The following is a 24,054-nucleotide window of genomic DNA, read 5'->3' as shown; positions in this document are numbered from 1 at the left end:
GGCACATTTTTGTCTGGTGCCGAGATCACTCAAAATGGGACATGGAAAACAAAAACTGAGTATCCTGAGGGATATCACAGTATTTGTCTATAATCACTACAATCTTTATCATTTTTTATGCTAAGATTTCACATGGGTAGTGCTGCTGATAAATTGTAGTTACTTAATTTTCAATTGTTGCTATCTTAATCGTTACAGAGAGCTTAGCTTTCTAAAGTTATGTCAAGGTGTATAATACAAAAACATGTTCAATATATGCCTTCAATAATTTCTTTGTTGTTTGAAAACTTCCAACTTACAGCAAAGCTGGCATTTTATGGCCTGCAGAGCTATAAATCATTTTTAAAATCATGATGATATTACTCAAAACAGATGTGAAAACATATGTTTGCCACGGTTGTATAAACCGCTTACTTGTCATACTTAATAAATGTTGATACTTTTATTTTAACTACATTCCTTCTTAATAACTTTGAAAATCTTTTCCATGGTAAATATATTTTGCCTTAGTAAAAGTAATGGCAGGTTTGGAAAAACAAAGCTTGCTCTGTATACAAATTACAGGTATATTTTTTGCAGAGCAAGGCAGCACAGATCACACTCTTCAGTGACTGTCCACATCTGACTCTACAATTCAACATAACTGAGGAGCACCAGAGCCCAAAATAATAACCCACAAGAGAATAATAATAATACTGGGAACAAGGAGTCTCTACAGGAGTCAGACAAATCCTTGAGGAATAACCCCAGTGGTGTGGGGTGACAGAAGGGCCCAGCACACACCAGCTGGGGACTTTCAGAGCTGAGTTCTGACTGTCCTACTCGTGCATTTCCTTCAGTTACTGGGTGCCCATATCCTATAAAACAGAGATTCCTACAGCAATACAGGTCTGTCACACTGCCAAATGCAAAATCAGCTTGGAATTGCTGGATATACACTGTTGGTGCCTTTACAATTTCAGCATTTTTCCCACTAGAACGCCACGGAAAGGTTCAGGTTCTGGAGCTGGGGGATTACTTGAAAATCACATCTTTACTTGACAAAAATAAATAATTTTTTGTTCTTGACATGTGCAGACCAAGCAGAAAAGCAGAAACTTTATTCTATCCTTAAACATACTCTAACACATCTCATGATTTTGAAGCCCTTTTTTCTGATGCAGGGGAGTCTCTGAACACTAAATTAATCCCGAAAATATGCCCTAAGTGCATGCAGAACTAACACATGTATAAAGATGTATTTCCCAGTACCTAATCAATTAAAGAAAGGTAACACTATGCAAAAATGTAGACCAGGAAATGAATAAACCTATACATCTTCAATCTTAAGGTGATTTATGGTACACAAATTGTCAGCATCAGATCTTTGTGATTTTATCCCTGTTACAAGAATACTCAGTGATCTCAGGAGCTTGGGAATTGCGATCACAGGTGGTGGGGTTCAATTATTTTCACGCTTTTGAGGATTTCTGAATTATCTTTTCAGATTCTTGAACTGTGCCTTCCTTCATCCATCCTGAGTGGCAGAACTGCTACTACCAATAACTACACGATTTGCATCTTTGAACCCCACAGGATATGGAATTGTTTCGCTGAAAAATGACTGAACATGTGGCAAGAAACCAGGCACAGTTCAACAAAATTAAAATCAACTACACTTTCAGATTTAGATTAAATACTCACTGTGTAATTACCACAGAAATGTAATTTTTAAGTCTTAGGAGTGAAGGTATGGCTCTTAACAGTAACCTCTGGTGCTGGTCCATAAATGTCAACAGGAGTCAAGAGGGAAGGCTTTAAGCATGATGATTCAGAAAGAAAATTATCTCAGAATGGCACAAAAGGGCTCTTTTGGGGTTCATAAGGAAAGTGCTTAAATGCCCAGAGAAACCAGTGAATAGAAAACAGCTTCTTCTGCCTTCAAGGAGAGTTGAGTGTGAAAATACAAAATATAAGGAGGAAGTTTCAGGGTCTTCCTACCCAAGATTGGATCAGACACAGATCTCTAAGGAACAGAGTTGCTGTACAAAATCATGAAGCTCCTCAAATAATTTTATATAACTGTGGAACCACAAGGCACGTAAAGCCTCCAAATTCTCTTCTGAATAGCTCATAAAATTGTCTGTACCTGCCTTTTTATCCTTCTCTGAAAATACAACTATATACAATCTCAACTATAATATAAATCAGTTTGTTTTCATTTATGATAAAATGATCAGTATGAACATTTGCAGCAGACTTACAAGTACATTTAGCTTATTTTGCCTCCTCTTTTCTTTCTTTTCCTTTACATCTTTTTCACTCTAAAACCTCCATATCTCCCTCAATGTATCTCACTGTAGTATTGATCCAGAATTCACTTACCTTCAGTTCTCCTTTATTTCTTTAACTATATCTCATCTCCTTTTTTTTTGCAGGCACACATTTTGCCTGGCGCTTTCTGTACATAATGCCAGAATGAACCTGTCATTATTAATGGGATTGATTTTTTTATTATATTTACAAGGAAACAAACCAGCTGCTGCTTCTGCTCACACGAGTATCCACCTTCTTCAGTACCCAACAATGACTGCAGAGAGAACCAGCAGAGGAGACACATCCCCGTCTACAGACAATCGCTACAGGCCAAACATCACTTTTTCCCTTGCTACCTCCCACTTGAGAGGTGATACAATATTATTAGACACAAAAAATGGCTTATTTCCCTCACCCACAGCATTAGAGCACTCTGCACACACACCCTCTGTAAGCAAACAAACAATACCATGTGACTAATCAAATATTTGCTAGGAACTTCTTAAATAATTGAGCCAAAAGACCAGCAAAATATTACCCTCATATTATATAAACAGAGAAGTTCTGATTGCTCACACTTTCATGTAAATTCACTGGATACATTATTCATTGCAATTAGGCACTTAGTTCTCTTAAATTAATAATATAATGTCATTGCATATGCAGAATACTAGAAAAAGGAATAAAACACATAATAAGGGCAATTAAATGCCCGAGATGGAAAACAGTCTGTAATTTTACCTTTCTCCTTTTGTACTTTTTTTAGGCTGGTCCCAGTTTCTTGGTCAATGAGTTCTCCTTCCCTGCTGTTGGTCAGCATAGCTACAAGAATCAGAGGGCACAGTTACATAACATTGTCAGTAAAAAACTGTTAGGAGAAAGGAAAATATTAAATTGTATTTCCTCTTGGTCAGTGTTTTGGTATTTTAACACTTGGAGCCAAGTAAAATAAGCAGCAAAAGCAAATCTGCTCAAGTGGATTAAACAAAGATACCAAGACAGAACCCAACTTACTACTGACAGGAATGTAGTTTCTTATTAAATATTCAAATTCACTAATTACAAAAGTACTTTCACAGAAACCATTTGGGCAAAAATACATTTAAGGATTTAAATATTAATAATTACTTATAAAGCAACAAGATTAATAAAATCCACCAACTGACAGACTGTACCCCAAATTGACAGGTAACAGAAAAAACCCAATACACTGTCATGCTCAAGGAAATTCTTTATTTAATATGTGTAGGATCAGTGAGAGGTATGAGGTTTATAATTTCAAGATTCCTATTTTCTTTGTTCTTAATCTGACTAAAACACTTCCTTCTCCGCAATCAACCAATGACAGAATTTAGAGTTATTCCAGTGAGGACACTTGTAACAAATTTCATCATCATATTTTAGGGAAAGCTTTTTTTTTAGTTGCAAAAGCAAGAACTTATGTATTTATATTGATAGAAAGTATACATACATATCTTTACAACAGTGAGCACTAAACCTTGACACAGAGACATCAAAAGTCCCTTTTTCACTGCTGCAACAGAAGTTACGTCTTGTCCTGCGTACTTCCAGCACTATTTTAGATTTGAAAAAGCTGAGGGGAATCTACTTTCTAGTCTCTACCCTGTGTGTGCACATGTTTAGGCAAAGAATTCGGGTTCCACTGGCCACTCTGTGTAGAGCCAGCTGTGCTGTGGTGCTGCTGCAGGGACCAGTCAGAACTGCAAAATCCCAGGAAGCAGCTGAGTGGTTACTGGATGGGAGTGAAGTCTGCACTGACTTACATGGACTGCTTCTGCAGTTTACATCTAGCTCAGCAATGCCTGCATGGGCTCCAGGCCCTGAGAAGAAAACGGTGTTGACACAAACTGACGTGAAGAGACGTTAATTGACTTGCCCTAGATCCCTCTTGGAAGCACCAAGAATAGGATCTAAACTTCCTCTAGACTGAATTAGCATTTTAAATGGCAGATCAATAGTGCACAGGCTGTGAAAGCTGTGCTGGAGACACCAAAAAATCAGAAAACCCTCAGGCTCGGGGTGATGAGGGAACATGTGGGCACAGGGAGGTTTTTGGAATGAGAAAGTCATCATATAATCTGTGACTTTCCTCACATCCATATGAAGAAAAAGATATCTTGCTCTTTTTGAATTCCAGGTGCCTTCAGCAGCACTGTCTCACCCAGGCACGGCAGAGGAGCTGGTTGTGCCAGAGTGATGCCTTCTGGACATGGGTAGAGACTGGCACAGGAGGAATGTGAGGGGCTGGGCTTTGCATAGCCATGAACTTAATGAAACGAACTACAGTGATGCACTTGCTGGCTATTTCTTAGCAAGTGAGTGCTTTCCTGAGCATCCCAGCGAACAAATATTTGCCTCAACAAACTCCCCGAGTTGCTGAGATGCCTGTGAGGAGTGTGAGCTGCAGGGCACTGACCAATTCTGTCGGGGGTGTTGTCCAGCTGGGACGGGGAGCTGGACACGCTGCTGCTCTGGTGGGAGGACGGGTGGCTCCCGGGGCGCTGGCTGTCCTCCAGGGACGGGGCTGGAGAGGGGCTGTCCTGGATCCTTTCCTTCAAACACAAATAAAACAAGGTCTGTGCCATTCAATTCATGGACTTCACTGAAAAAAATTAAGTTGGCTTAAAATAACAACAACAAATGGTCTTTGCGAGATCAACAGTGAACAGAACTCACATCTTAAAGAGATGCACAGTTACCTGGGTCTGAGCTTGCTAATCATTTTTGCCACCTTTTTTTTTTTGTTGGTAACTTTTTATTTTCTAACTTTTTCACACATAGGAACATACAAAATATTCTTTCATGTTGCCTTCACAAGCTACTTTTGATCTACAGGTAGTAACATTGGCATATATGAGTCACATTTCAAATGAACAACTCAGAGTTGTGTTAAACTGTCACTAAAATGTAGTCAAGTTTGTAAAGTCACTAGAATCTCTATCTAAATAAATTATATCAATACCTTCCCAGGGTAGCACCCAGACAAATGATAAAAGCTGAGGCACTGGTAAGAACTTCGATTTTGCATGAAAAGCACCACTGGGTAACCAAAGCAAGAGTGTGCTTGCAAATTTTTGTCTGTGTATTTGTACATGAAACTTTGATACTAACCTCTAATTTAAATATACACAGCACTTGAGGTAGGGAGAAAAAAAAAGGATAAGAAATTTAAAAAAAAAAAAAGGCAAAATGAAATTCTGCAGTTCTGTGTATCTATACTGGTAAATTATCTGAAGATGCCATGGAATTTTCATCAGTAAAAATCTGTAGGAACAGGTTAGACAAGTGTGGCATAAGTAACAATTCATCCTGTCTTAAGGCAAGAGATTGTAAGAGCACTTGAGATCCCTTCCAACTCAGTGTTTCCACACATATACTTTTTCTGAATTAGTCAAAAATTCCAGTATCCTTCATTCCTGTTCCCAGGACCAACAAAAAATCAGAATCTTCTGGCCTGAGATACTCTAGATATTTTTATCTTAGAATCCCTTCTGTGTTTTAAACCTCTGTTACAAATCCTTGAAGGTGCAGTTCCAAGGGAGAGACATGAACGAGGAGATGGTCGAATTTACAGAACTCCAGAAACTGCCTGGAGTTGTCCCCACTCCTCACCATCAACTGCTCCCTGTGGAAACTCAGAACTGAAATATTACTTTCTTTCACTAAAAAAGGGAGATTTTCTTGCCCCCACCTCATTAAAAATCACAATTTCAGTGTAATCTGGGAAAGTTGTCTCAAAAGAACTTTGCCATTTTTCCTCCTTTCTAACCCGTTCTAGAGATGTTTCATAAGGAAAGTGGAATCTGGCAGCTTGGTGGTGATTTACTGTGGGCTTTGGAAAGCAAACTCAGTAGCATCTGAACTTTTTATGCAGTTTGCTAGACAGTATCCTAAATCAATAATGTAGCTTTGGGAAGAGAATGGTGGTTTCTAATAGTTTTTCCATTAGAAATATCTGATATAAAAGCTGCTGTTTGGAACATACTGGGGCAATTCATTAATTACACTGGCAGCAAGATCAACAAGAATATTCAGTTACCCATTAAAACCACCTCTTTAGGCCACACTCACCTTTGCATTTACAGAGGGATTTGAGAGTGACACAAAGGGAAGGTGGGACTGGATCCTCCTCATAGCCTGGGAGGGCATTTCCCTATTCCAACCACACCAGCTGAGCACTGAGTGTGGGTTTAAAAGGATAGTTATTGTACCTTAAATAACAACTGAACCTCAAAATCACGTAACATGTATTTATTACATAGCTGCTAATCCTCACTGGATCAGTTCCACTCATTATCTGTTATTTAATGAACATACAATAACTAATAAATCTCTAAGGGAGACTTTTAACTAGGGCATTTTTGAATGTTAATACTTAACAGATATGAGTCTATTATGGAGAGTCACAAGTTTTTCAAATTTTGAAAACTTAATGGGTTTATACAAACAAGTTCTCAAATTCTGGTTATCTTAAAAGTCTCCTGTGCTTTCTTCATCTCAGCTTCCAAAGGAGAGGGTTTAGAGGCTGCTGAGATGAACAGAAGAGTAAAAGAGAGACAGGACTTTCTCTGTGGCTGCTGATTAAATTGCTTTTAAAAGTCACATTCTTACCCCAAGAAGTACTGCCCTAAATCATGATGAATCCTATACATGCAATCCTGAGCATATAAATCCTATATGTCTTTTAGCTTCCTGTAAATAATAGCTTCCAAATAGGTTCCTGCTAACAGGCTACTGTAATTTCATTTGCCTGGATTTCAGTTTAACAGTCCTCTTTGGCACTATTTCCTCTCCTTTTACCACAAAGAGCACTCAATTTCCAATTAAGATATCATTTTGAAATGATTAATTTTACAGAAGAGTGCATAGTTTAAGTAAATTTCATTGTCTATTGCAACCATGAAAATGAATGGCCAAGGAGAGGACATGCCAACTGTTCTGCAAAAAAACCCTATGAACAAATATGACTATGAATTAACACTTAGATATCACACAAACAGCCATATATGTCATCTTAAATGGGAGTTATTTGAGTAATTCAAAAGCTGATGATTTGGAAAAGCAAAGTATTCGAGTTCCTTCTGGTAACTGCATTTCCCATTGTCTCTCCCTATAAAACAATCTCTGCTTCGAGGAATTTGCCTTCAAACTCAGGGTCTTGGTTCAAAATGTTCATGCAGAAATAAAAGTGTCAAATAATAATGTCATTCTTAATCACACAGTGAATCACTTTCTAAGAGAACTGGTTGATCATGTCATCTAATGTTTTACCAGTTACATAAATGTACACACACAGGGAAAACACAGTTTTCCCTATAAGCAACAAAGGAGCTGAAATTCTCTCTGTATCATATGTACTATAAATGAGGGTGAGGTATCACCGTGTGAGACTGTACATGGATCAAGAAATTGTCTATTTCTAAACATTTGTGTAGAAATGTGGTGCTGAATTCCTCCTCCCATAATGAATAACACTACGAACAGACTTTTCTTTTGCTGGTAAACAGCTCCATTTTTCAGTCCTGTAATCAGTATGCATCTATTTAGCTACTTAACAGCAATGTGCTCTGGTTCATTAGGTAGCTACTGTTGTGTCTCAGCCTAGTTAAAATTTCACAGCAAGTTAATCTATTTTATTACAAATGAGAACACAAGTGATAATGTCCTCACCATTTTCCAAACACAGGGTTAACAGTATTTGTAACAAATCAATGAGGGTATTTAAATAGGAAAATTGCCAATCTCAAACCTAAACATTTTTTTTTACACATTGATGACTTCATTTTATTTGTCATCAGTGTATTTTACAACCTCGCTACTTTTCGTATATTTTATTATTTTTCCTCTTGAAAATGGCTCCATTCTCCCCAGTCTGGTTCCATATCAGGTAAACTCACAGTAAAAAGAGAAGCATTCCTAAAAAAAGTAGTATTTTATCCATTTCTATTTTTTCCTATTCATGAATTTGCAAGATTCATATTCCAGGTTATAATTTAATGAATTATACATAAAAAATGTACATATTGTGAGAATTTTATGAAAAATGAAAACATTTCTCAAGATCTCACCTATTTATCTACCTATACTACCTACTTTATCTTATCTTTTTTCTTTCCTTTACAGAGCTATAACATAAATTCTGTGAAAGGACTTTTGCAGTATTTAATTCTCTTGAAGGGTAATATATTTGTCTCACTAAAGATCAGTGTCTTGCTCTGCCTCAGAAAATGTAGCTACAAAGCCTGACATTGTTAATTTTAGTTGTGATTTAGGTTAACAGCTCTGAAGTCATCAAGTCACCCAATTTCCAGATACATCCTTGATTTCACCTCAATATCTCTTTTTCTATCCCCTGTGAGGTGGTATTCCACACAAATAATATGAAACACTACATAACAGTTGCATCCACACTAGTTTTATTTGAAATATATATGAACAGCTTACCTATTTTTGACATAATCATCTTGACCTTAATTCCTTACCTCTGATTTTTTTATAGTATTGATCTTCATTTTATGTCAAGAATTTAGAGAAATGATGCTACTGGATTTTCCTTTATTTTTCTTTATTCTTAGTTCTAATGTAGCTGTAATTACTCTTCCAAATGTTAATCTATTAATGAGTTCCTAGAGGATTTAATGGCATTTCACTGCTGACAAGTAGGTTTGGGATGTTTAACTGAATCCTGGATATTTTATTCAGACATTTATCTCAATATTTCATATTTAATTGAGGTGTTGCTGCTCTACTCTACAAGGCTCTGCAGTGGCAGGAGAACTGGAATTCACCCTCACTAACAAAATGGAAAGGAAGGAAAAATGGGGATTCTGCTGGTTTTAGATCTAGATTAGGGTTGTCAAGTATTGGGAGAAAGATTTTGAGTTGATGGCCATGTTGGAAAAACAGAGTTCATGGGCTGAACCCTACCAAATTCACTGCCAAATCACCATTCATATTCTCAAAGTGGACAGCACAGTTACAAGTTCTACAAGCCAGGAGGTTTGTCTGGAAATGTCTGTGAAGCAGAAGCAGCAGACTGCATGCAGCCTCCCTCACCTCCAACCACAATTCCACGCTGTTCCCACCTCCCTGGCTCAATTCCATCCTCAATAAGTGAGAAGAATAAGAAAAGTCAACACAATTCACAATTTCAGTTAGCAAAGAACTGAATTGCTAACACTTATTTTTTTAAGTCAATACTAACACAGATTTCTTTCCAATTGACCTTAGTTGATACTATTTGAATTCTAATAACAAGTACATTCTTAACAGTGTTCTAAAGTTTACAGTCCTTAACTCATGCATTATGGAGAAAAGCAACATATAACTGAAATTTAGGTTTTTCCAAGAAAAAGAATAATCCTGACACAGCGAGCAGGAGCTGTGCTACACCCAAACTGATGCTGGGCAGTGGCCAGCAAGAAACAGGATGGTCACAGTCACTGTTTCTGGGCTAGAGAAGAGTGGCTTGGTTTGTATTTTGGATCATTTCAGCCTGGAAATGAGCACACACAAACTATGGGTGACTTGTTGGTCTTCCGAGCTACTTATAGTACCTCTGATTGCTGCAGGAACTGGAGATGAGCAAGGTAAACAGCTGGTCTAAAAACTAAGATAGGATCTGGGTGTCTGAAAGCCAGCTGGATCCCATTCATCTTTTGCAGTGTATCGGGAAGTCATTCGCCTAAAATATGTACTTTGTCATTTAAAATGCAAGTTTTTTGCACAGTGTATATAGAGTTGTTTCAGTTGTAGTCAACTGGCAATTATTTTCCCACCAAATTTAAGAAATCATAAAAACTCTCCTACATTTACTGATTTTAATACCAGATGTTCACTCACTAATCCCATTACCTCGTGACTACTTCCTATCAATCCATTAATTGCCAGCTGCTCAGCCAAACAGAGAACTGCAGCTAATCAGATGGTGTTGGGAAACAGCCAAACAGGAGCTGCCTTCTCCCCCATTTCTTAAATTAGCAGTCAGTGGGACAACCTTCAGCTGTCTATTCAGATCTTACCTTTACATTTTACTTTGAACCCGAAAGCACAACAGTGAGTAAAACTGGAAAGGATCCCCACTGGGAACTTTGTGCTTCTACCCCTTCTAAGAATCTTTTCACCCAGCGCTGCTGTGGAATGGAGGAAAGGCACTCCCAAGACTAATGATGATAATGCTGTATCTCATCTACCTCAGAGCTTATATTAGTTATTAAGGACAAATGCAAATGACCAAGCCAATACTAAAAAGATCTGAGCCAGAACTAAGAGCTAATATGTGCTTGGCCTAACAATTTCCCCTTGCAAGCTCTGCAAAAAAAGGGATATCTGTTTCTTACCGTTGCTTTTTTCCACTTGGAAGTTTAAAGTAAGTGTTCAATGCTTAAAACCTATCAACGAGGTGTGTGGTGGTAAGGAGCCAGGTATTCTTGGCACTGCAGGGAGAAGGATATGCCTCCCTCCAAAGGATGAGATGAGAAGGGCATTTAATACAACTTGAAGGGATCTGAACATCTCCCAACAGAGTAGTTTCCCTGAATCAGTGAATAAAAGGATATAAACCTGCACACTCCCTACTCCATCACCTCAAATACAGCCACAAAAATTAACCTTATAAGAAGCAAACAAACTCCTCTGTCTCTAACACATTCCAGTCCCATTTCAGCAACAAGCTGCCAGCAATGAACACGTGCTGTGAAACAGGGCAGAATAAATCTAATAATGAGAAAAATAACGTACATTGTACAGAAGTTTAATTTTATAAATGCTGTAATATTCTGAAAACAATTCATAATGGACTGAATGCACAGAGAGATGTGAAATTAAAGATGTTAAAAATTCTGTAATGGGAAGTGTTTCTATTCTGAGAAGAATTGTTTCAGAGTATTCTGAGATGGCCACATTTTTCTGGCTGTCAGGTAAATGTTATGAATGTGAATTGTACAGCACACAGAAAACAGCACCTCTCAGCAATAATTACACAGCCCATCTGTATTCTCTTTAGGGAATTTAAAATCATGTCATATACATCCTTTACAAATGCCTAAACAATCCCACAAAATCGGGAGAAAAACAGAACTCAAAGAGAAAGAGACTCAAAAATCTCTACTGCTTGTCTAGATTCCACTGTACCAGTATTGCTTTGTTCTATCAGACTTGTTTCTAAGGTACACTGGGGTCAAATTCTGAAAGAATTCTGAAATAAAAAAAAATTAAAAAACTTTATTTTGTGGAGTGTTTTTGATACAAAGCATCTCAATTACATTTATTTTAATTTTTTTTCCTCTGGGTTTTCCAGCTGCATTCAACAAAAGTGCCATTTAACTCCTAACTGAGACCCAGATAAGAGCAGAAAGAGTAAGAGAAAAGTAGGAACACAGCAAGCATGAGGGGATGACAAGAGAAGAAAAATGGACAGCAGGAAACCAATTTTCAGAACTACTCCTACTCTGGAGCAGCACATCCCTCAGCAGCCCCAAAAAGGCTGCTGGCCAGAAGGGAAGGGAGGGAGCACAAGGAGAGATGGAGCAAGAGGAGGGTGAGATGTGAACAAGAGGAGCAAAGAATGCCCAAAATATGTGGGGTGAATAGAATGAAAAGCGAGGAAAATTCTGGAAAAAAAGAGTAAAAGAGTCTCAAATCCCTGGGATAAAATTTTGCCTCATTACTCTCAGTATTCTTTTTGTATCTAACACAAAAGGGAGCAGCTTAAAGACCCTTGGGTTGGGTTTGGTTCCCCCAATTTCAAGCCCAGCCTAACTGGAGTTATCATCTCCCACCCGCCTGTTTCCAAGGACAGCTGGGAAAGTGGCCTTTCTGTCAAGGCTCCTCTGAACTTTGCTTCTGAAGACCTGAAAATATTGTTATTGAGTAGATTTTCCTGATTTCCAGTAACAAAATTACTGGATGACAGTAAACTGCTACACTTATTCACAGAATCACAGATTGGTTTGGGTTGGAAAGGACCTTACAGATCACCCAGTTCCAACCCCCCGCCATGAGCAGAGATGCCACTCACTACATCAGGTTGTTCAGAACCCATCCAACCTGCCCTTGAACATTCAATGCTCTTTTGAGCCTAAGCCATGACTTAAGTGCAGTTCAGGTAAGTTCCAGCCCAGACTGGTCCCCATTTAACACCTGGGCCAGTAACTGGACTGCAGAGTACATCCAGCTAAGAACAGCTCTGGAAAAAAAGAGAACTAACAGGACAGCAGGCACAAGAGGGAGAAGAGAGAGGGTGGGGAAGTCGATATTACTGTGAGATTTTGCTTTTGCCATATGAGACTCTCAATTACACAGATTCTTCTGAGCCAAGTTTCCAACAAAGCAAACTCCTTCAGATGTACAGTAAATCCCTGAAAGACTGGATTTATCCTGGAGACACTGCCAGAACTGCAGCCACAGTGCTGCTGGTGGGTGCTGCTGTAATCACATCACATCATGTAATAGATGGCTAAGGAGGTTTTGTGAGCCTGGCCATTGTGCCTCCCTAATTTATAGTGTTCCTGTCAGGAAGAAATCAAGTTTCATAGTTATGACATTTCTTTCTGGAGTACTAAATGTTAACTTTGCTGATCATGCATATCTTGGTAGAACAGCTTATTTCTAAATGGCAAACGTGATATAAAAAGCATAATGACTTCATTCAAAACCTTTATAAAGCAGCTGATTCTCACACCTATAGAAAACAGGCCAAGTGGTATTTTAGTCATCAGAGTGTGGAAACAGATACACACTCAATATATTCGATTCATTTCTCCCATTTTAAGTAACAACATGATACTGGGACTGAAAACTAGTCATTTTTTGTACTTTTTAAATGCACTTATATAATATCCTGTAATAAAAGTAATATCACTGACAGCAGCAGCAGCAATGCTTTTCTTTTACATGTTTCATTTTGTACAAGGATTTCATGTTAACTGACATCATTCAGCGCTGGCTGATTGCACTTAAGGGAAGGAAAGGACAAAAGGAGCCTCACATTGTAATAAAATCCATCTACAGGTTCAGCACTCAGGACAAACAAGAGGAAGATGCAGCATCACTTGACAGGTGAGAGTAACAAAGCAATGGATCCACACTCCACCTCTGGCATGTCACCTACTGGTGTATTTTCCTCTACAACATGGAGAGGAAATAATTCCCACCAGAGTGCTGGCCAAACCTACTGTTGCTGTGGAGATATTGTGTATCCTCTAGTGCAGGTGTTGGACAAAAATAGCTGTAAATGAGAAACTCACATCAGCAAGGGCCTGCAAAATAACACCCTGAAACCAAATTGCTGGCAAAACCTGTAGTTTAAATCACAAAGAACTGGTATTGTTTACAAATACAGATTTAATCATCATTTTGACATATTGATAGCATTTAAAATGTAATCAAAGCTTCTGAACTCTACTTGCTGCTACAAATATTCCACTGCTGCATTTCAGTTACGGTTTTCTCATGAGGTCCTTGAACAGGTAAAGACAAAGTTACAGAGTGAAATGAATAAAATCTCAACTAATTTTGAACAGTTTAGGTACTTGCATTAACTAATGGACAGCTGAACATCAGAGACAGCACTTTTTCCCTCTCTAGTGAACAACTCTGAAGATACATGGATGATAAGAAGTTTGATTTTAAACAACATTTCAGAATAGTTTCTGAGTTTTCACAGATGCAGCACAGATCTTCCTCTCGCCTCTAGAGAGTGTTAGTATCCATTTCTAATTACATTACAGGTTTATTGATAGATCAGAGCAGCTGAACTCCTTGGCTGTTGTGGTGGGCATTTCCTCAGCCTGAGGTACTCCCAGGAGCAGCACAGCAGGTGAGCTGCAGGCAGCACAAACTCGCTGCCTCTTCGTTCTTATCCAGGAGAAAATCACCGTAAATGCTTTTGTAAGCCACAAAGAGCTGGTTTTTTTTAAAGTCTGACTTACCTTTATGACAGAGGCCCCCGCCCTGGAGAGGGGACTGTGCATCTGTGCAGCTGCTGCCATGTTGGCAATGGTGTTGAGGTGGTTCATCTGGTTCATGGCCATGGCCACGGAGGCGGGGGGGAGGCTGACGGGGAGCAAGGGGTGCGGCATCATCATGAACGGCAGGTCTATCCCTGGAAAACAGCAGGGGCAGGTCCTGGGTCAGTCACTCGTTTCACACCCCACCACCTCCCTTTTCACAGCCCACGTTCCACCAGAATGCTGACTGGTCAAACCCAGCGTCATCATGTGTTTGGAATTTTGATGCTTCTCGGGGAATGGTTGCCTTTGCATTCCAGGAAAGGCTGGTTTGTATTGGGGAAAGAAAGTGAGTTTGTATTGGGGAAGCCATATTTAAATAAATATATAACAGTGCACAAGTTCAGTGATCTCTTTGTTAAGTGAAATAAAGACAAACCCCCCACAAAACATAAAATTTGCGTGTTTTCCAATACAACAGATGAGTATTTATTAACAATTTTAGCTGATCATACACTCCTACCAAGTCTTCTTACTATTAGCAGTTCACATACAGCAACCTGAGACCAGATAGTTATATTAGGCCTATTTCTTCAATCCAGGAAGGTGTGGGTTGGACTACAGACACTAGTGAACTATTGTACAGAAGGTCTGTGATCTGGAACATGTAATGAAAGGTTAAAATTGTTGCCAGAGGTTTTAATTTTCAGGATGTCACTTTAAATTGTCTTCTGCTATGGTTATAAACCAATTTAAGAAGGTGTGAAATTCATTTGGACCAACTTGGAGATCTTGACATTGCCAAAAAGGTGAAGTTACTCCTAGCAAGAATTGGATTCTCATACTTCATTAATATCCATTTCAGCATGTGTATTACTTCTTGTATTTAGTAATGACAGCAATGGAAAGCAAGACCAAGACACCAATTCACTGAAAAAAAATTGTTTCAGGTTATTGTGCATTTGAGAGTTCTATAGAGAGACCACTTTAATATAGCTACTTTTGGGCATCCAAAATTATTTTTTCAGAATAAAAATAGGGCTTATTTTGCCAGACAAAATGTCCTATCATATTTCTAAATGAAATTTATATCAGAAATTCTCATTTAGAAATTCAGGGGCGAGTATTAAATAACACAAACATATAGCTAATTATAACCACATGCTATTCACATTAATCACTGCTAAAAGGATTTTAACTTTTGGCTCTATCATAACTATTTGAAATGAGAAGTCCACTCCCCATTTTGGTATATGACAAAACTAACAATAAAAATTACCAGACTGAGATAGCTTATGTTATTCCTATATAATTTGACTACAGTGCCCAACAGGAAAGGCAGAACTGCAACATCCTGAGCTCCCACACTATTTCTGTTTAACATGAGTATATCATGATCAACAACTGTGATGTCTAATGATTCACTATATATTTTATATGATGATCCAGGCCAATATTAATTATGATAGGCAATAAGCAAAGCCCACATCCATCTCCCTTCCCTTCAAACCACACTGACAGTGTCTGCATCCATAAGCCTTTGTTCCCCTGCAGATCTCCCTTAACAGCCCAATAATCTTCCCTCATCCTCTATAGAGTTCCAAAACTCCCAGACACCATCTGGCCACATTGAGTTGTATGTCTACTTAAAGTCCAATTGACATGCAAACTAAATGCAAACTACAAACAGAATTTAACAGCACATCACCAGTTTTAAGACACAATCCGTCAAACATTTCAGAGGACTATGAGGAAAATACATCCTGCACTTGCAAATCATTGGGCATAATGTCTGACATTCAATAAAGCCTTTAACAGCCTATGGACACCAGCCTACTACAAAATACCTACTAGAAAATATCTTTAGGAGCAAAGAACACAAGATGCCTGTATGTAAAATATATTCAGGTGTTGAATTATGCAAGAATATAAAAGGGAAGGTTAAACTACAGTGAATTTGAGTCCTATGACCTGGTGATTTTTAGCTACTGACTCCTAACCCAAAACACTCAAGTCCACACCTTCCTATGCACAAAGCAGGCCCTTCTTATAGGAGTCATTTCAATAACTCTGATTTGTTCATGTCTGGGGCCCGACAGAGGTAGCAAGGAACTAATTGCTCCTAAAATTGTGTAAGGGGTCAGAAATCTCATTACTCCACTAAAACTAACACTAAAAATCAACTTTCATAACTTTGAGGATGAAAAGCTTAAACAAGTAACAAGAGTTCAGAAATAATGAGCTTTTCATTCTTCATCCATCATCAACAGTTAGAGTTAACTTTATTCCTCAATAAATTTTAAAATATTAATCCTGAACATCTTTCTTGGAATATATTTCTCCCTTCCTTTTCTTCCCTCTTTGGGTACAAAGAAGGGGGAACTGCTGACTTCCCACCTGCCCCCTTCCTAAGGGAAAGAAAAGAGATGGCTTTAAAGAGAGCTCCAAGTTTCAAATCCAAATTGTGTCATTTCATTCAACCTTGCCCACATCTGGCAGGTGCAAGGCAAAACAAAGCAGAGGGATTGCTCCTGCTCACTTTTAATTGGTCATTTTGCATTTATTCCTTGCTCTCGTATTTTGTGGTCAGCATTTTCATCTGGAATGGAATTTTCTAACATTGTTAGTTGTAAGCAACTTTATGATTATTTTTCCCTTCAGTCTAGGCCATGGAAATGTCAATTTAACACTCCTAAACCCAGCAGTGAGTGACTATTCCAATAGAGTGGCTTGGACATGAGGCACAAGTGCAGCAGACAGTGGGAGGACTGACCCTCCCATTGCTCCAGTGTCTCCCATCACTTCCCCACCTTCACCAGGTTGGGAAGGAAGGCAAGCCCAGCCCCCAGCAGGGCTCCAGGTACTCTCTTTTCCCAGGAAGAGCCCAGTACATACTGTTGGTGAGCAGGTGGTTCTGCTGGAGAGGACTGAGCGGGTGTGCACTTCCAAGGCTCGACTGCCCTGACAGTGTGGGATGGCCAATGCTGTGCTGGGATCCCGTCGTAATGGGAGACTGGAGCTTCTCTTTATCCCAGGAGGATTCACTCCCACCTGTAAAACAGAGCAAACCAAACCATGAATGGCATACACTGGTATTTAGAGACATTTTTCTTGGTTAGCAGTAGGTTAATACTCCTTACCATGGCACAGGCACAGCATCTGAAAGCTGCACCTGAATCTTTCAAAAATAAATGAATAAATAGGCATCAGTCAAAAAAGAGGACTGCAAACCTTCAGCAACACCTACCTCATAACACTAGTTTCTGGGAACAGGGAAAGCTAAACATTTAAGGATAAAATCATATAAGTAAACATCAGTCATGATTAAGGAAATAAACAGAAATGGAACATCTGAGACACTAAATTATGATTTCCTGCTATCACAGGACATGAGGCCACCCAGTCCCCGCCACAGACTCGTCCATGTCCACCCTTGGGCTCCTCAGGTCTCTCACCACTGTCAATCTTACTGGGCCATTCCCTCCCTCCAGTTCTCACCCAGCATTCCAGCTGAAACTCATCCCCAAAGAGCTCACGACAACTTATCCTTCCACTATTTTACCTCTGAGCTTCAAAAGCTTCCCCTCCACTGCTGGGTTTGACCCTGGGGATGTCCTAAGTGACACAGTTTCTTCACTTTGCTGGGTTAAATGAGCCAGGCATAGGCTGGGCTTGGACATCATCAATATTCAGGAATTTAAATTTAGGAGTCCAGTATTTATTATGCATAGTAATTACTGTCTAAACCAAAAATGGTCTAGAGAACTAAGCACTTGTGGTCTAGAATCTCTGTTTGGTCTTCCAAAGAAGCAATTTTACAGACTGTAGTTTTTTTCAGTATTACACTTCCACACTTGAATAACAAATTCCTTTTATACAGCTGTTAACTAGACCATGTTAGTGAATTCTAAAATACATCTGGTCCCCGAGACAAACCACCAAAAAAGAGTTATACTGAACATTTCTAAAGGAGAAAAGGTATTTTAAGTTCGCTCCCTTCCCGAGTGCACCCCACATTCTCAATTAAATTACAGATTTTTAAAAAACATGTAACTGCTGCATTGACTTTGTCACTTTCATATTCAATTAAAATGTTTTTTTTTGCTTGCTGCCTCTATCTGCTGCACCCCAGTAATTTATTTACTTATTCTAATTGCGATTCTTGTTCATGACTTCAAAACAGAGAAATTCCATTCTTTTATGACAGCACTTGGCTAATAAGCATGATTAATACTGCTAAATGCAAAAGTTTGAAAGATCAATGATTGAGAAAAAAGGAAAACACTCCATCATTTTAGTACAATGTCCAAGTATGAATTACCTTCCTATGAAAGAGCTGTAATTTGTAAAATGGTAATACATTGACAAAGAAAGACACATTAAATTATGCCATGTGATGTAATATAACATGGCCTAGTGCAGCAATTAGAAGAACTTCTACAGTTAAGGCTGTGTCAGCATCTTTGCTATTTAATATACTGTATATCAGCTCTTTCAAATAACATTTGACTGCTACTTAGAAGTTCTACATTTTGACCATTGTTAAACACAGGTGGTATTATTTGGTAAATTATTTCTCAAACTAAATGTCTAATTTATAAAGCAGTTTCTGTGGAAATGCTAAGCATTTGATTTTATCAAATGAGTTTTATTTTTCTCCATGTGCTTTTCCAGCAAATTTATCATTTGCACTTTCTTCTTCCTCAAAAAATATGACATGAACCTTAGCATGAATTTTTTGTACGTGTAACTTTATGTATCAGGGCAGTGGCAAAAAAACTAGGCCCAAGAGTTTATCAGAAATTTCTGAATGAAAACTGAAAACTTAAACCTGCACTCTTCATCTGAAAGTCTCCCTCACCTCTTAGTTCTGCTCCAGACTTCCAACCCCAGCACAGACAGTCTAAACTCAGCTCATTTACTTATTTCTGGAAGTTTCTCTTGTCTCTCAGAGCCTCGTGCCCTACCCTGGGCTGCAGAGTCAGAGCCCTGCCAGCTCTCTGAGCCCAGCTCTACAATCAGTGCATGTTCCATAGGAAAACACCAATATTCCTGTTTTACAGATGGAGAATTGCACTGGGAAGAACAGGGACTTGCCTAAGGAAACACAGGAAACCTGCAATGGAACGGGAAACTGAATTTAAATCAGTACAGTCCAAATCACTGGACCAGTTTTACTTACAGATGGAGACAATAATAACTTTTTTCCCCTGCAAATTCCACTTGTAAATATGCTCCAGTGTTCAGTGCCAGCAACACAAGAATAAATTGCAATACACTTATCTCTCCAGACCACTCCTGTATTCTTATGTTCCCTATCACTTCTCCTTAGAGAAAGAAAAAAATACAGCTGAGTGTACGAGGTATAATAAAAGTGGATGTTAAATGAAATGTATCTTGCAGCCTGCAGCATCCTACAGATAACAGCTTCATCTGGACTGCAGTTACTGTGGAGTAGCAAGTCTCTTGAAAAGAAAATAATAATTAGAACAACTTCTTACCTAGAACTGTTCAGTTGTGAAGTGTTTTATAAGGGCACTGATTGGCTCCAGCGGGGAAAGCAGAGGTGCAGAATTACAAAGCCAGTTCCCTGTTTCCTGGCTCAGCAGTGGGAAAACTAAACTGGAAGAGAAGTCAGGGCTCACAGGTCCTAATCCTGTGCCCTGTGCCACAGACACCTCCAGTTCATCTCACCTGCAGTCCCTTTGCACAACTAAAAAATAACCATTTTACAAGAAAATTTGCATTCTTCCCTTCAGTATCTATTCCCATACAGTAAGATTATATATAAATTAATAGCAAGGCAGAACTAGATTCACAGCATAAACCAAATATGTGAAATGCACACCTGTGGTGATATACTCAGCCCTTTTACTGTCATGCAATGTTAAAAAAAGTATTTCTTTTTGAGCATCCAATTTTCTTATTTAGTAACACAGTTGTCAGCACGTTAGATCAGCAAATACATATCTGACATATATACATATCAATGCACACTTCCAAATTCTTTGTTACCATAACAGTTAGAAATGAATACACCCATAAAAAGTAAATCCTTCTTAATGCTTCAAATTCAGGTTTAACTACGTTTGTTCAGGAGATTTCTGCTGGTTGACATTCTTTGTCCAAATAGGTCCATCCATAAGGCAAAGATGTCACATTTTAATTCTCCATCCTGTCTTTGGTATGATGAGTTTATAGGTGAAACTAAAAATGAAACTTTATGGTATGAATCACACAATACACCCCAGAAAAGTAATTCTTTGTTTGACTCATCATAATCAAAAGGTTTGGTCTTTGGAGAAATTTGTATTAGGGAAAAATCATTTCTTTGTCCATACTAAGCTAGTAAAGGCTCTCATTCTTTTTAAAACATCAGATAAAGACTCTAAAATTAAACAATGATCCAGACCACTGTATACAGAGAGATGGATTTCAAGTAAGGTATATATGAAACAACAGAGGAAAAATTATGTGAAAGAAGAAAGCAAACTTACAACACTAAGGAAAACAAGACAACAGGAAGTAGCATTGGGACTTAACTCTTTTATGTGAGGGGAAATATAGCTTTTCATTTATTTTACATGAGACAGAATGTTTCATTTTAAAATATTAGTAACTTGATTCATAAGTGTCACAGGAATACTATCAGAGCACTCAGAAGTCTGTTGATTTGTCAAAGTGCCAATACATCATTTATACACTTTACCAAAAGCTTTACATTTAACTCTCCTGCCCACTCCCCACACGACCTTCCCTCCAACAGATAAAACTAAAGGACAAAAAGGTAATTTTTCCTTATCTTGTTTGCATTCTAGTCGATCTGGTCCCAGAACAGATTGTACTCAGCATTAAAAACAGGCAAAAGAGACAAGAAGCTCCATCTTCCAGAGCTCCTGGAGCTTGTCAGGTTCAAGCAGAGATCATGGTTTCCTTACCAGAGCCAGGATAAAGTGGGAAGAAATGTCTGGCCCAGTTCAGACCACGCAGCAAATGTGGGGTGCACAGCTCTGCTTTCAGATTTTCAGCTAAATGCACAATATGGATTAAAAAAAAGGGCTGGCTGCACTGTCCATGGAAATGTGCATGTTTCAGATGGCACAGATAAAGATGGACTCTACGTGGATTTGCTGAGAGTTATTTATGATCTACTTAATATAATTAATAATTAAAAGCCTGATATTTCCCGGTCTTAACAGGTTATTTATCACTGCACGAATTACATACATGTTCAACTAAGCAAAAGCAGAACTGATGCAACAACTCCAATCAGTTCTCCAGTAAACATTCCCTCAATGCCATTGTACAGCCCAGGAGCCAAATTCTGTATAACTGGCACATTCAGGTGAGTTCAGGAGTTAAATTACAGGTACCATGAACAGACAGGGAAGGTCAGCCCAAGCAACCCACACATGTGCTCTGACACACCTGCACTCACAGACCCACTGCACTGACTTACAGTCATGTACCTGTCTATAAACAAAGTGCCTCTGTTTAAGTTTCATTTTGTTTAGCTGAAGCAAATGCAAGTGATAAGCTCAGCTTCAGTTTTCTGAAAATGCTGCTACTTGCCCATCTTTGATTTTAGCAATTTTAGAAGATAACTCTTAAGGCCACAAGTCTCCCAGCAATAAACCTCCCTGTGTGTTTCTGTTCTTCCAAGCAAACCCCAAAAATCTTTTTTTTTTTTGGTGAAGATATATTTAATTAGTTTCTTGGGTTTAGGTATTGAAAGATCTCCAGAAACTAATCCAAGTTCAATTCGGTGACAGTTTCTTTTCATTTGGTTTCAAATTCATTTTATCAGCCTTAAAACTATCTGGTTGAGCTAAATGAAATCCCCTCTGTCAGAGGCACCTCCAAATTGCACAACCACGCTGTTTCAATCTCTGTCTGTCATTTTATTTTTTGTTGTGATACATTTCTGAAAAATTGAACTCCAATTGTGAAAAGCAATGCCATCTCCGCTGGCCAATTTTATTCTAAAATTGTTTTTAAACACATTTTTCATCCCGTTGGGCATACTAAGTGTAACATCAGCTACAAAGAAAAAAGTATTCAGTGCATTTCTATTTCAGCACTGCTAATTCCAAAGTGTTCTGCACCCCTAACTTCTTTTATAAGTGTCCAGCATACACAAAGCCTTGGAAATTTTCTGGCTTACCTAGAACCCCATTATTCCCAAAACAACACAAGTCTGTGTTTTCTAGCACTTTTAGCCCCTGTGTTTTCAGGTGTCCCAGACTATTTGCTTTTACCAAAGTCCCGATCTCACCTCAATACTGGGAAAAACTGTCACTTTTTTGGTCTACACAGAAGATCCTCTGCAAAAACATTTCAGGCTGCAACTTTCGGTCAGCTCTTTCCACGGACAAAATCAGGTAGAAAACAATTTCTGACATCTCTCATAAACTGAGCAAGGTCAGCAAGAGACCACCCAGGTCACATTCCTGGTCAATTGTCACTTTCCTTTCAATTGTCACAGAAACTTATGGTCAGAAAACCATAAAACTGTTCTGGGTCAGGATTATGACCCGTTTAACCCCAAATTCTGTGTCTCCTGTTGGCAGCAGATGATGTTATTTACGGAGGCCACGCACTCATGGACACTTTCTGTGGTCCCTTATTACCCCCAAAACAAACTCTTTAAAAAGGGAATGAGATTTTTAATCAGCCCCCAAAATCATGATACCCATCTGAAATCTACATTTGCAATGCATTTAGAGCTTTTATCCATGGATCTCTTTAGCTGTGTGCATTTGGCTACATCAACTTCTGGACTCTGCCCTACAAGAAAGCCATGAAAGTGTGTAGGGTAAGATATTAAAACTCAAGAAATCCAGTGATGGCTTTACTGGGCTACTTCCAAAAACTTATCAAGTGGTTCAGCAGATGTAATTACTGCTTAGCCCTGCCAAAGCTTTGAAATGTGCCCATTAATTCAGCAATTCCCAATCTGTCCATCAGTCAGTCATACTTAAAAAATATGTCTGTCAGGACTTAGGTGAAGTAATCTGTTGATAATTACACAATAAGAAGACATCTGAAATCTGAATATAATTTCTAAACTTTTTGAAAAGTCTTAATGACAGCAAAATCAAAGTTTATTTCACAGCAAACAGGACACTGAAGATAACTGGGAATGTGTCAGAATATTTGATGCCAATTTAATTAAGAACAATTAATTCCAGGAAGATACTTTTTGAGAAGATAAAAGCAGAGATGAAATACTTATTTAGGAACCTAATCATCCCTGTTGAACCATCAACTGCTTCTTTTAAAATGAGTAGAGACAAAGAAACAAGAAGGTGGTAAATCAATGTGTTCTGACATTCCCACATGATGACTGATGATGGTGGTGCTAAAGCACAATACCAGAAAAGTCTCCTTATTGCCATTAATGTGCAGGGAAAAGAAAGAAAATGCAATGTGATTTAAGGGACTGCTTTGCTAAAACCACAAACTGCTCCAAGTATCTTCAGTTAAACTCAAAACACCAAACACATCTCAGTGGTTCAGCTGATTCAATTTATTCCACCATTGCACCCCATCAAAGTCACATTTAGCAAGATGAAACCTCCTCTTTTCAGAAAGTTAAGACACAAACTGTTATAATAATTGTCATTAAAATGCACTGATATTCACAAACACCTCTCAGAGTTACCTGTACCTATTCTCCTCTTTTCCTTTGCTGATTTAGTCATGTATAAATATTAAACAAAACAAGTTGCTTCTGGGTCAGGAAGGAGTATGACAGGCTGGAGAAAAGCTCTGATAATTAATAAATGAA

General features: G+C 38.5%; 1 protein-coding gene across 5 annotated transcripts in view; it reads right to left on the bottom strand.

The window, feature by feature from the left end:
• Positions 1 to 24,054, bottom strand: part of DACH2 (dachshund family transcription factor 2) — a 248,298-nt gene that overhangs the window by 44,597 nt on the left and 179,647 nt on the right. For all 5 annotated transcript variants that reach the window (XM_027645383.1, XM_027645384.1, XM_027645387.1 and 2 more), the window contains exons 4-7: positions 17,160 to 17,315; positions 14,247 to 14,419; positions 4,733 to 4,868; positions 3,037 to 3,117 (exon numbers count right to left, since the gene is read on the bottom strand). In XM_027645383.1, the coding sequence (XP_027501184.1) occupies positions 3,037 to 3,117; positions 4,733 to 4,868; positions 14,247 to 14,419; positions 17,160 to 17,315 (546 nt within the window). The remainder of the gene's footprint in view (positions 1 to 3,036; positions 3,118 to 4,732; positions 4,869 to 14,246; positions 14,420 to 17,159; positions 17,316 to 24,054) is intronic.

Source organism: Corapipo altera, unplaced genomic scaffold (genome assembly GCF_003945725.1).
Source record: "Corapipo altera isolate COAL_440 unplaced genomic scaffold, ASM394572v1 65, whole genome shotgun sequence".
In the NCBI taxonomy this organism is placed as follows: Eukaryota; Metazoa; Chordata; class Aves; order Passeriformes; family Pipridae; genus Corapipo; species Corapipo altera.
This window is presented reverse-complemented; position numbering and strand designations above follow the sequence as displayed.